Source organism: Malaclemys terrapin, chromosome 10, assembly GCF_027887155.1.
Source record: "Malaclemys terrapin pileata isolate rMalTer1 chromosome 10, rMalTer1.hap1, whole genome shotgun sequence".
Classification (NCBI taxonomy): domain Eukaryota; kingdom Metazoa; phylum Chordata; order Testudines; family Emydidae; genus Malaclemys; species Malaclemys terrapin.
In genome coordinates, this window is record NC_071514.1 from 74,591,377 (window position 1) to 74,604,321 (window position 12,945).

Consider the following 12,945-nt stretch of genomic DNA (forward strand, 5'->3'; position numbering starts at 1 on the left):
AGAAGGTTGCGGGGGGGGGGAATCTTGTGTGATATTGTACTCTTCAATTCCTTTTCTCACAGGCTGTGATATGCATTAGGCACTAACCATGAGAAAAAATCGAAGCAATTCACACAAGGCTCAGTGGTCTAGGAGCACATCTTCGTTTCATAGACTCATAGACTTTAAGGTCAGAAGGGACCATTATGATCATCTAGTCTGACCTCCCACATGATGTAGGCCACAAAAGCTGACCCACCCACTTTCCCTTTACTAAGCTGTTGAAGTCCCCAGATCGTTCATCTTCAGGTTACTTATAAAAATAGGATTTAATCTTACCAATAATAGTAACTCCCCCATTTACCTGGGAAGTAATGAATGTACTTCTGCTTTTCAGTCCCCAGTTTTATATTGTTGCGTTCTTATTAACCATTTGCATTTCTTGCTGCCCTTCTACACCCTATGGAGGCAATCTCACTCATTTAATACATTTGTGTATTGAAATTATCCCGGTATTGCAACTTCCAGCATCCCATTATGTTACGCAATGACTTCAGCTCTGTGTCTTGTCTGGATACAGCAGGTCCAAATATTTCTGTTCCCAAAATAGAAATGAGGCTCATTTCTTCTTGGAAATCTACATGAGTCTTAAACATGACGTTTTTATACATGTGGGTGACTTTCTCACACGATGCTATCAAAATTTGGAACTATCTTTAAAATCCTCAAAAACTCAAAGTGGCATCTTGAAAATTGTAACCCAGAGAATGTACTTATTAGATTTTTAAAAATCATCCATTAGAAAATACAAAGAAGTGAAACATGGGCAATGTTAATGATTGAGGAATTCTAGTTGTCGTGAATACATTTAATTAAATACACAGGAAAAAAAGGGTAGGTAGGCTCTTCAGCAAAGGCAATACCATTAGGTCTCATTGACCAATAGGTTAGTATTAAGTCTAACTAGCTCTTAAAGATCCAGCAATATTCATAGACCAGCTGCCGTGTAACTTTTGTTTGTTTCACTTTGTTTTATCTTTATATTTCTCCATACAAGGGTGGGTGTGGCCTTTGTAAACTTGCCAGTTTTACCCAAGATGAACAGATAAGATTACCTTAGTGTCTACAATATTTCTTTGTACTTGTCTATTATATAGTGCTGTAGGAAATACCCTGAATACGATAAATATTCAAATTATTTAAGCACAAATACTATTTAGTTATCTGGACAACTGGCACGTTTTTACTTGGTTTTTCACCATAGTGCATTTGGCTGTTGTTTTACAAGAAGAAAACACCCGAAAATGATTGCATAAAGAGTTACAACCGTATTAAATACAATAGGAAGTTGTTGTTTTAAAAAATATATTTTAAAAGGATAGTTGATGGTGGTTTTTAAGCAAAATGTGAGGTTATAAGATTAAAATAATAAACAGGAGGACAGTTTTATATTTAGAAATATGGATTAGAGATTTCTGCAAGAAACACATATTTTAGCAGGTACTTTCAACATCTTTACTGGAAACCATAATATAAACCTCACTAGATACATTTTTGGCATACATCCACATTTTTCCAAGTAGTAGAGCTTCCAGTAGACAGATGACCTCTGAGACTTAAAGCCTCAAGCCATAATCTAGCTAGCAGAAAGTTATTCGTCATACAGGGCTAGACCATGAGTTAACAAACTTCCCTGAGACAGTGGCAATATGTGCTACCCGTGCAGAAGCCCAATAGTGAGATTCTGACTATGACCTATTGAGTCACAATCTCTCTCCCAGTCTCCCTGCTGCTCTGGTTGAAGGAGTACACCATGCCAGGTTTGTACCTGGTACAGATATGATGCCTCATGCATTGGAGGCAAAGCCAAGGCTCCAGCCTTTTGTGTTTCCCCTCCTGCATTGTGAGTGGCACTACATGTAGCTCAGTGGTGCCTTCTACCCCCTTTACTATCTTGTGTGGACATACAAGCCAGGCCACAATCTAGCTCACAGTAAATTATCTTGAAATAATGATCCACAGTAAGACACCGGTGCTGTATAGGCTCTTAAGAACATAAGAACGACCATACTGGGTCAGACCAAGCCCAGTATCCTGTCCTCTGAAATGAACAGACAGGTTATCATCAAGTGAGCCATGCCCTGTCTCCCAATCCCAGTTTCACCTATAACGCGGTAAGATTTTTTGGCTCCCGAGGACAGCGTTATATTGGGGTAGAGGTGTATACTTGTAAGTCGCCATCCTTGCCAAAGGGAAGATAATACAAAAACTCACATATTAGAAAAGAAAGTTTCTCCTCTGACAATCCCTTTGGCCCACTGCTCCTGTAAACTATGTGGTGTTGCATTTGATTTTATTCTGTCGCCCACTGTGACCATAGACAGAAAAGTTATGGACATATAACATTAAGTTATTTGTATTTAATGTTTCTCATTTATCCTCCCGCATTAGGGTAACCAGATGTCTCGATTTTATAGAGACAGTCCCGATATTTGGGTCTTTTTCTTATATAGGCTCCTATTACCCCTTCCTGTCCCGATTTTTCACATTTGCTGTCTGGTCACCCTATCCCGCATATGTAGAGATGGTCAGACATAGTGTTAGACTGTCCTTTTATTTTGTTCTTCATCGATTTGCAAAATTATCCGTAAGGGGATTCATCATAACTCTTGTACTTACTAATTGGAGTACATATTCCTATAACTCTAACCATATACTGCCTGTGATCTAAAGAGTTTCTTCCTCAAAAAACTGCATGATATTTTTGCAGATAGCATCTGATATTTTTAATGATAGCAATTGCAAGTACCATTACCGTGTATCTTTGCATTTGTACAGCAAATCAGGTTCCATATCAGTCATTGACATTCTCAGAATATATTGCTCCATGGATCCACCATCTTGGGGTCACGCACTTATCTGTGCTGTGCAGACCACGGGAACACTGAAAGCTGTTAGGCCAACACCACTCACATGGTTAAAGTTAGACATGTATTGATGTATTTTGTTGGGCTTTAGGTCTGGGGTAAAATTTTCAAAAGTGTGTAAGAGGCATAGGAGCCTAAGTCCCATTTTCAAAAGAGACTTAGGCACTCAGGAGCTTAAGTCTCTTTGAGTTTCAATGGTATTTACGCCCCTGTAACGAGGTTCACTCACTGCTGAGGCACCTCCTTGTGGCTGGGTCTGGGGATTAGCTCTGACTTCCTTACTCTCAGTTCACGCTGTGGCCCTCCAGCCACGTCACTGTACAGTTTTCCCCTTCCAGGGTATCAAAGTCTCACCAGACTAGCTGATCAGGTGCCATTCCAGGCAATCTTTCCATTCAAGACTGTGCTACTTTCCCCACAGCTGGTAGGGGAACCCAGACCCAACCACTATTCCAAGTTCCAGTCCAAGGATCTTACAATGAGCAGCCAAGGTCAGCACTGTCTCAAGCCTTGCTGCCGCTTCCCTGGTCTTCTTCCTACGCTGCCCTCTGCAGGCCTCCTTCTCTACCACCTCTCTGGGTAAACCCTTCCCTCAGGATGAGGATCCCAGGGCTTCCGCTCCGCCCAGTTTCCTGCTCTCCTCACTGTGCCCGGAGAGTGACTGCAGACTTTCACACTGCCACCCTTTTCTACTCTCCCTTCCTGGCTTTATAAAAGCCCTGCCTACTCCTGCCAAGGTGGGTTCCATCTTCAATTAGTGCTTGTCCTCCAGCCTAAGTCCCTCCACCCCGCAAGTGCAGTCTATAAGGTTAATTAGCCCATCCAGTACTTCAAAGGTGGTGTGGGTTGAGCACCCTATCACATACTCTCCCCCTCAAGATTGCAATCCTCCGGGGTATGGATGCCTCCTACCCTACGCGTCTGCCGAAGCTGGGCTCACAGGTCATCCCACTCCTGCTCTAGTTCACCTGCTCAGAGAAGCAGTTTGCCCTTCTGCTGGTACTTTTCCCTCTGGAACTGTAGGTCTTGTACAGCTACTTGTAAAGTCTGCTCCGTGGCTATCAATTTCTCTTGTAGCCTCTTCTCTTGCTCTGCAGACACCTTCAAAACCCTCTCCCTGAGCACCTGAGTTCCCACTGTATGCTGACTGGTCTCACTGTCTACCTCACCTCCTTCAGGTGAGTCTTTGCAGGTGCCTTTCTCTCCTCCAGTTCTTTCTCACCCTCTATCATCACTGCCCCTTCAGCTTTCTCTATGACAGTTGCACAAACTGAAGTCTATTAACCCTTTCTTCCAGCCCTTAGTCAGGACCCTGCCCTTCCCTCGGCCGTGGTTCTGCTCTTTGTCAGGGCAACTCCCTAATTCCCCAAAGGAAAAACAAGCACAAGCCCTTTTCTTCTCTCTCAACAAGTGGGATGCCTCAGGGCTTTCCTGTCTTCCTGCCTTCAGGGTAGGGCTTCTCGTCTCCATCCCCGGAGGCACATCCACTTTTAATGTATCCCTTCTGATCACAGACATAGCACTACCGTGGCCGGGCTTCTGACCTCCTGGCCCGGAACCTCTTTTCCATTCTCTGCCCCTTTGGCCCCTGCTCGCTTCCTGGAGAATTTTAAGTAAATATTGCTGCTGTTCAGCTAACTTCATCAAATAACCCTGTAGGTATATCTGCGCCTCCCATTATCTTCACTGGTTCTCCAGGGCCTGCGAAAGTAGGGCTCGGATCAGGGGTGCTGGAACAATTTGCATAGTGGGGGTGCTGAGAGCCATTGAACCAAACCATAAACTCTGTATATGATGGAAACCACTTCAAGCCATGGGGTGCAGCAGTACCCCCAGTACCCCTAGTTCCAGCACCCCTGGTTTGGATTCCTCTCTGTTGCCTGTCGGTCCCCTTCAGGGGGCGTGTTTAAATCTGGGGACCAGCTCAGGAGAGTATATCTGCCCTCTGCAAAGAAGGCCCCCATACACGGTGGCTGCATAGTCCCTTTTTTCCTGTCCTTTTCCTACTATGGGTCTTCACACTTCCCTTGTCCTCAAGCTTAAGTCTCTCTCCAGATGCAGCCTATGGGTTAATTAGCCCCTTCTGAGCCACCGTATCCCCCTTCAGGGGTGGTGTGAGGAGAACACCCCCTCACAGCTCCTAAGCCACTAAATTGCTTTTGAAAATTGTACACCTCCCCAGAAGCTGTAACTGCCCATAAAACCATCTGGTACCTGCACATGGAGGTTACTTTAAATCAGGCCTTCATGTACTCAATATTCAGTCAAAACAATCTTTGCATTTAGGTCCCTCCTTGGACTACCTATAGTCAGGATTATGTATGAAAAGATGTCATTCTCTCAGTAAGAATTTGCTTAATGTTGTGTAAAAGAGCTGCTAAGGTGGGGGATCACGGGAGGTAGTGGGAGGACGGGGACTAAGACACCATCTTCAGTGACAGAAAATGCAGCTAACTATTCCCTAAAACTTCCAAAGGCGGGCACGGTACTTTTAAGGAGGACTACGGTAAGATTCCAATATCTGTCTATTTTCTGCATATCATCATGAAGTCAGTGAGTTTTGGATCAGGCCCTAAATGAATTTTTAAAAGTAATTTTTACCACACACTATAAATACTGCACTTGTTATTTTCTGGCACTGCCGATGTGGCAATGTTTGCTATTGAGGCACGCTACCCCGCTTGATAGGAACAATGAGTCACACGGATTTCCTGAGGAGTAACTTCCAGAGGCAGAGTGTGAGGTTTCTCGATTCCCAACAATACCAATTAGATGGTCCCCTGACACAAACAAACCTCTAAAAAAAAAAAAAAAAACTTTCACTAAAATAACTGTATGCCTGCTGGCTGGATTCAAAATAAATCACTGCCTTCTTTAAATAATCCAAACAGAATTCATCTGGGAGTCTGCATAGCAACACTGCTAATGAGCCAGCCTGTCCTATCTAACAACTGTTGATATGTAAGACGTGGCTTCCAGAGAATTCAATGAGATGAGAAGACTGTACCAAATGAAAGCTGCAAAGGGGGTTGATTTCATACCACTCCTTAAGGTGAAGTTGATCAGACATGTACAGATTAGAACTGGAAACCAGATTCAGAGGGTAGCTTCCTTTCAAACACTTCCTGACAAAACCATTGCAAACTCTGATGGGCATTTTGTGATTTAAGAACTTAATTTATACTTTTTAGGAATCCTTGCTTTATCAATACAATGCATTGCTTGGTTATTCAGATCTAGTTTAAAAAGCAAATTAAGGTTTCAAAATTGAAACTAGCAGCCTGGGGCTCTCCCTTGATTTGAAAAGAAATGCACATGAGCTCAGATAAGTGATTAAAGAAAATCTTTTCTTTATGTTTCATATGGCCCCTCAGGTGCATTCCGTCATGGTGGCCTGCTCCACTGAAGGCAGCACACTTACAGGTGTGGTTAGGGTTCTAAAGATAAAGTAATTTGCTTGATTATGATACCATATTATACTGCTTTGAATGGACAAATAAATGTGGCTGTAAAATATACCACTTATAATATACATAAAAGACCTAATGCAACAAAATCTAACAAGGTGACCAATCCTGTGAAATGCTGAGCTCCCTCAGTTCAACAGGAGTGTAGAGTCACAGAACATTGCTGGATCAGGCCCTAGGCAAGTAGAATCATAGAACTGGAAGGGACCTCAAGAGGTCATCTAGTCCAGTCCCCTGCACTCAAGGCAAGACTAAGTATTATCTAGACCATCGGTGACAGGTGTTTGTCCAACCTGCTTTTAAAAATCCCCAATGATGGAGATTCCACCACCTTCCTAGGCAATTTATTCCAGTGCTTAACCACTCTGACAGTTAGGAAGTTTTTCCTGATGTCCAACCTAAACTGTCCTTGCTGCAATTTAAGCCCATTGCTTCTTGTCCTATCCTCAGAGGTTAAGAAAAACAATTTTTCTCCCTCCTCCTTGTAATAACCTTTTATGTACTTGAAAACTGTTATCATGTCCCCCCTCAGTCTTCTCTTCTCCAGACTAAACAAACCCAATTTTTTCAATCTTCCCTCATAGGTCATGTTTTCTAGACCGTTAGTCATTTTTGTTGCTTTTCTCTGGACATTCGCCAGTTTGTCCACATCTTTCCTGAAATGTGGCACCCAGAACTGGACACAATACTCCAGTTGAGGCCTAATCAGCCCGGAGTAGAGCGGAAGAATTACTTCTTGTGTCTTGCTTACAATACTAATACATCCCAGAATGATGTTTGCTTTTTTTTGCAACAGCGTTACACTGTTGACTCATATTTAGCTTGTGATCCACTATGACCCCCAGATCCCTTTCATGAGCATGAGCAAGTATCATGAGCATGAAATTTTACCATGTAAACTTAGAATGAGCATCCTATTGCAACAGTCTGATTAAAATAAATAAGAAGGGGAAGCAACTCCAAATCGGAAGTTAATTAAAACTTACATCCACTTCTCCTTGATCAATTACATAGAAGTTGTCTCCTTCGTCACCTGGAAGCAAAAATATAAATGATGATTGTTTTCATAATGTCTGGTGGATGGTTATACAAATAATTTCCAATCCCCATATTTGATTCTACACATATTTGCACAGGTTTGCAGAGCTGATTATTTAAAGAGAAAATCATGTCCTTAACATCCATGCCTCGTTTCGCTCACAAACAGAAATATCAAGAGTGATTATTTATATTTTTTTCTCAGTTGTATCAGTTTATCCATTTTGATTTATTTAAAACGAAGGCAAACACATTAGAAACTTTGAATACCCTCAGGATACTAAAGTCCTGCTTGACTTGCTCTAAGCTTGCAAGTAAGTTGCCAAGTCTGGTAACTATGGACACAATATAGTGAGGTGCTGAGCACTCTCAACGACCACTGAAAATATTTTCCACCTTTTATTACCCTGTGCCAGAGTCCACCCCCTTTATTCATGCTGAGTAGTACTTTACTCCGTGAGTAGCCCCCATTTAAATCAATGTGTATACTTTTTTATTAGAATAATCTTTATTTATTTAGATTGTGGTAGCACCTAAGAGCCTTAGTCATGGACCAGGACACCATTATGCTAGGTGCCGGATTCTGCAGAATAAGACATTCCCGTGCTCCAAAGAGCTTACAATATAAATAAATACTTAGATACTTCTGGTATAAGATACTGCTGCCTGTGAGCAAAGATGGTAACATCTCTGGCCCTATAATTTTCTGAACATCAGAAAGAGTGGCATAAATTACACAATCTGAGCAAATTTATAAGGATAAAAGTATGGACATTTACCCTGCTGTATGACTGTTTCTCCGGCAATGTGCATAACGGGGAACATGGCATCAAATATGTCACTATAAAAGAAAATAAACATCCATTGTTGAGTCAAACTTGTTCCTTATTGAGTCACTAGTACTGAAGTCACTCTGCTTTGTTAATCCTTCATTAACAGATTTTGCAAAAAAAAAAAAGAAAAAGGTTAATTGCAGCAGCACATGGAGTCCCCAGCTGGCAAAACACCAGAAAAGCTAGTTCTGTGGAAGCCATAGTTTAAAACTAAGTCAGACAGTGACTCAACCCACCCATGCTATTTTGAAAGAACTTCCAAAATTTATGTGTACAGACCCATTCTTAAATTAAAGCATTCTACAAACTAGTCAGCTCATGCTTTTTATTCTCTAAGAATTTTCAAAAGACCTCAGTTCCCTTTTAGGCACCGTAAAGTGGTCAGATTTTCAAAACAGCCCAGTGTGTGTCACAATGGAAGCGGTTGGAAGCCCGAAATAGAACCACAGCACCTTTTGAAAATGAGGCTCCATTTTTACCAGCAAAGCCCATTGAACAAAGCAGGATGCATTCGGAAATATAAAGGACTAAATTAAGACAGCATAAGAGCTGGCAAGGGATTATACTTCCAGTGCAGAGGTAAATATATGAAGCCAAATTCTGACTTTAGTTACGCTCAGTGACTTTAGCAGAGTTACTAGTGTGACGAAAATTCGGCCAATGCTATGGAAACACTCAAGCAATACAAGAGCACTGCACTAATTCATCTTTCCCGAACTCTACACAGCACCATGATTTTAAACATATAAGGCACGCTTGTCACTTGCCCTTACAAGTCCAGGCTGGGCAGTAAGGGACATAACCCCCCCTCCACAATCACTTTAGGCTGCCTGCCCATGTTGGAGAGAGAGCAGGCTCCACGGAACCACTGCTTCCCCTCCCCACACAGGTGGAGGATGGGGAGCAAGGACTGGGTAGAGCTTGCACTATTCCCCCCACCAATTCATCAGTGTAAAGGGCTGAAGGAAACCACTTCCCACCACCAGCATAGGGGAGGAATTGTGACTGGCTTCTCCTGGAGTGGTGTATCAACTTACTGCCCCTCCCACAGAGTGAGACATACACTCTCTGTCTAGCCCATAAAATGGAGCAAATTCCTCTCAATCACAAATAAGTGAAAACAATGAAGAAATTTAAAAGGTTCATCAAAATAGCCAGGAAGTCGGCAACAAACCTGTGGTGGATTTCAATCCCTTATATGGGAAATGCACATTGTAAAATCCCATTATGAGCTTATTTCCTGTCCAACAGTTCCACAGTCCACTCAGATGCAGTTATAGGAAATGTTCACTCATTACTCAAGCAGGGCATATCTTTCCTCCTGAGCAGTCAGTACATTTCCACTGCTAGCTAGATGGTGTGATTAGCATGCAGTCCTGTGTAGGGGGCAATGCAGAACTGCACCACACCTAGGGGAGAACTGGCAGGGACTGTGCCTCTCTCGGAGCTCCCCAATGTGCCCACAGGTGGTGTACTCTCAGTAGCTCTGTCTTATGCTGGGGCCAGGTTGGGATCACGGAGCGTCAACTGGCTCCCTGGGTTACCCCCTCCTGTGTGCCCAGGCAGAGATCTAAGAGCCCACTTCTGCAAGATGTGGAGAGCTCTCACTAGAATTGAAGGCACTTTTTGCTTCAGAGGATCAGGCCCTGAAAGATTATGCCACTAAATGGAGAAATCAGAATGTGGACACAAATAATCAAAAAGAAAATGTGACTGAACAGATTTGGAAACCATTTTTGGACTAAATACAGAGAAATAACCACGCACTATGTCAGCTTTTTAATCTCTTGTTTGAAGGTTGTGTTTTATTTATATCTTAACAACTGACTATACAAATAGTGGCTGATAAATTATGTATAGTACTGCAACCTTCTCCAAAATGGTTTATCAGATTTCTGAACATCTCTTCCTTTTATCAAAAATGTTTTCGAACTCCTAGGTTAAAAACTACTGCTACAAAGATTGTCAAAGAAGTAATGAATTAGATTTTCAGAAATAACTGTTTAGCATTACTAAACTAATACTGCCCTGCTTAAATATACAGGAATACATTGTGTATTTTAACATGATCTTCTCTTTACTAAAGCAAATCTTTGATTTTTTAACAGAAACTTTATAAACACACATAATTGTGGGGTAAATGTTAGCAAGCAAGCAAGCGAGAAAGTCAACAAAACCAATGTTGATATTGATTTGCATTTCCAGATAGCAATATGTGGGTATAACTGATGGACAAATTTAAGTGATCAACCATTATGTGAATGTCACTGAAAATAGTTATTTATATTTCTGGTCCATCATGGAACTGTTGTTCCTAAGGTATATGGAAAGGCTGACATTTTCAAAAATGACTATGATTTTAAGTGTTTCAATTTTTGGATCCCCAATTTAAGACACATTAAATGGACCTGATTTTCAGAAAATGCTGAACATCCACCCTCTGAAAATCAGTCTCCTTTAACACATCTCAAGTTGGGACCCCCAAAATTGAGGTACACAATACCTCACAAAGCCCTTCTGAAAATCTTGGCCTAATAACCTACCAAACTCATACCTTCATTGCACCAAAACTAACCTTTGATTTAATTTAGGCTACTATGGAATTGATGTTGAAACGATAGATATAATTTATTGATTTTGATTTACAACATACAAAATAGACTAAAATAAAAAGAAAAGTTTCCCTGAGAGAGCATGCCAATTATTTTTTTAAGTTAAAAAGTTTGGTCATGATCTGTTCAAGCTGGCATCTGAAAATACAACACTAATTTTCTATCAATATATATTTTCATGTTCAATATACAATTTCATGCTAGAAAACCTGAGTAGGAGTGATGTGTAGGAAACAAAGCCGGTTTTAAAAAATAGATGGACTAAGGAAAACTAGTGGCACTCACTAAAGAGATAATATGGTCAAGGCCCAGATTTTGACCTTCTTCTTTTTGCTACAAAATGTACATGTTATTTTTAGAATGGTTCACAACAGTCTTTTGTCCACGAAAGGCATAAACATAGAAGTGTTATAAACAGCCCTGCCTGTGTAGTAGAATTGTAACAGATGTGTGGAGGGGATATGAACTTTTGTTTCCAAGTTGCTATTATTTATATATATTTAAACATACACACACAAATTCCTCCAAACAAAAATTTTTATTAAAAAAACAGTCTGTGGTTGTTTAAGTGCATACACTGCAGCACAGTAACACAATGATATAAAAAGCTAGGAAATCACTTGCTAAATCTTCACCCAAACTTTGAAACCTACTGCTGAACCATGATTTCATCTTCTCCATATTACAGTCTTTCCCTATCTACTGCTTCTACAGCACACATGACTCCACTCACCACCTCTCCACCAAATGCTGACTCCAACCAAGCTTTTGAATGGTACAGAATGCTGAAGTAGATGGTTAATGTGCATGGGGTAGATTTTTACTCAATGCCTTTGTGTATCAGTGTGTGGTGTGGGAGAATTGCTAACACGGGGTATTACTTGTTTTTAAATGTATCCTTTGTAATGTGTTATTTAGGTGATGGAATCAGGATGTAGGGTTTCAGAGTAGCAGCCGTGTTATGTTTGGGTTTTTCAATTGCTGATATTGGTGGTTGGAGTTATAAGGCTGTCCATAAATTACATAACACATTAGAAGGTAGGTGGGTCCTTAATTTTGCATGTTTGTTTCAGTGTTACAAAGAGTTACAAGGGGCCGGTGGGTCTTGAAAATCTCCAGAAAATGTGTTATGTTATTTATGGACAACCCCTAAGATGGGGGGAGGGAAGAGGGATGCCCAGTGCCTCTGCATCCAGGCACCTACACCTGAAGGGTTCCTCCACCACTGCTGCCTCAGCTCCCTACACAATATTTCCCTCAAAGCTTCTTAGTTCACTCAACTCTAATGTCAATACTGCTTCTCCTCAGCCTTTTACTCCCCTGTCCCCAGGGGGAAAAGCTTTAGGTCTATTCAGTTGATCTTCCACAGTCTCTACTGGCTACCTCTTGAAAAGGTGAGTTCTCGTTGCTATGGCAGTTGGAGCCAAAACCAGTGCTCCAATCAAAAGGCTTTGGGGGCAGTTTTTGGCATGGAACCACTGATGCAGATGGGACTCTATGTACTTGAGGCTCCCATTGGCTTCAGGGAAAGACTGGCAGGACTCAGCCATCAATGATAAACTCCACAGAGGGTTATGCAGATTTAATTTTTAGTAACTTTGTGATAATATAATCTAAAACAGTAAATGAAATTACAAGCAAAGATTCTGAGCTGCACATAATATAAAACTTGATTATTAACTAGTCCAACAAGGTGAAACTGAGGAATATGTTTAGACCTGAAATCTCTATCTATTCCATCAAAAAATGCCATCTGTCTTGTCTCAGAATATCAAAATTTAAAGGATTTTTTTTAAGGGTTGCAAATATCAAAGACTCACGGCAAGTGTTAACATGTCGAGGATTTCCATAAAGCATACAAGAGGATTGCAAACAACTGAAGTCAGATCTGAGACCAAAGGGCCTGATTACTCTGTTGGCTTCCACCTTATATAAGTATTTACACCTGTACAAGGTGGGTCAATTTCACTGCTGCTGTACTGAGCAAAATTCCACTGAAGTCTTTGGAGCTGCACCCATTTACACCCGCAGAGAATTTGGCCCAGCGAATGCCAGGTGGGTATAACACACTACACCATTTTGATTTGGT

The 12,945-nt window shown here is 41.3% G+C and overlaps 1 protein-coding gene across 1 annotated transcript in view; it reads right to left on the reverse strand.

Moving 5' to 3' along the window:
- The window catches only part of PRKAR1B (protein kinase cAMP-dependent type I regulatory subunit beta), a 127,119-nt gene that overhangs the window by 53,630 nt on the left and 60,544 nt on the right, over positions 1-12,945 (reverse strand). The window contains exons 5-6 of the mRNA XM_054041070.1: positions 8,191-8,252; positions 7,360-7,406 (exon numbers count right to left, since the gene is read on the reverse strand). Coding sequence (XP_053897045.1) covers positions 7,360-7,406; positions 8,191-8,252 — 109 coding nt within the window. The remainder of the gene's footprint in view (positions 1-7,359; positions 7,407-8,190; positions 8,253-12,945) is intronic.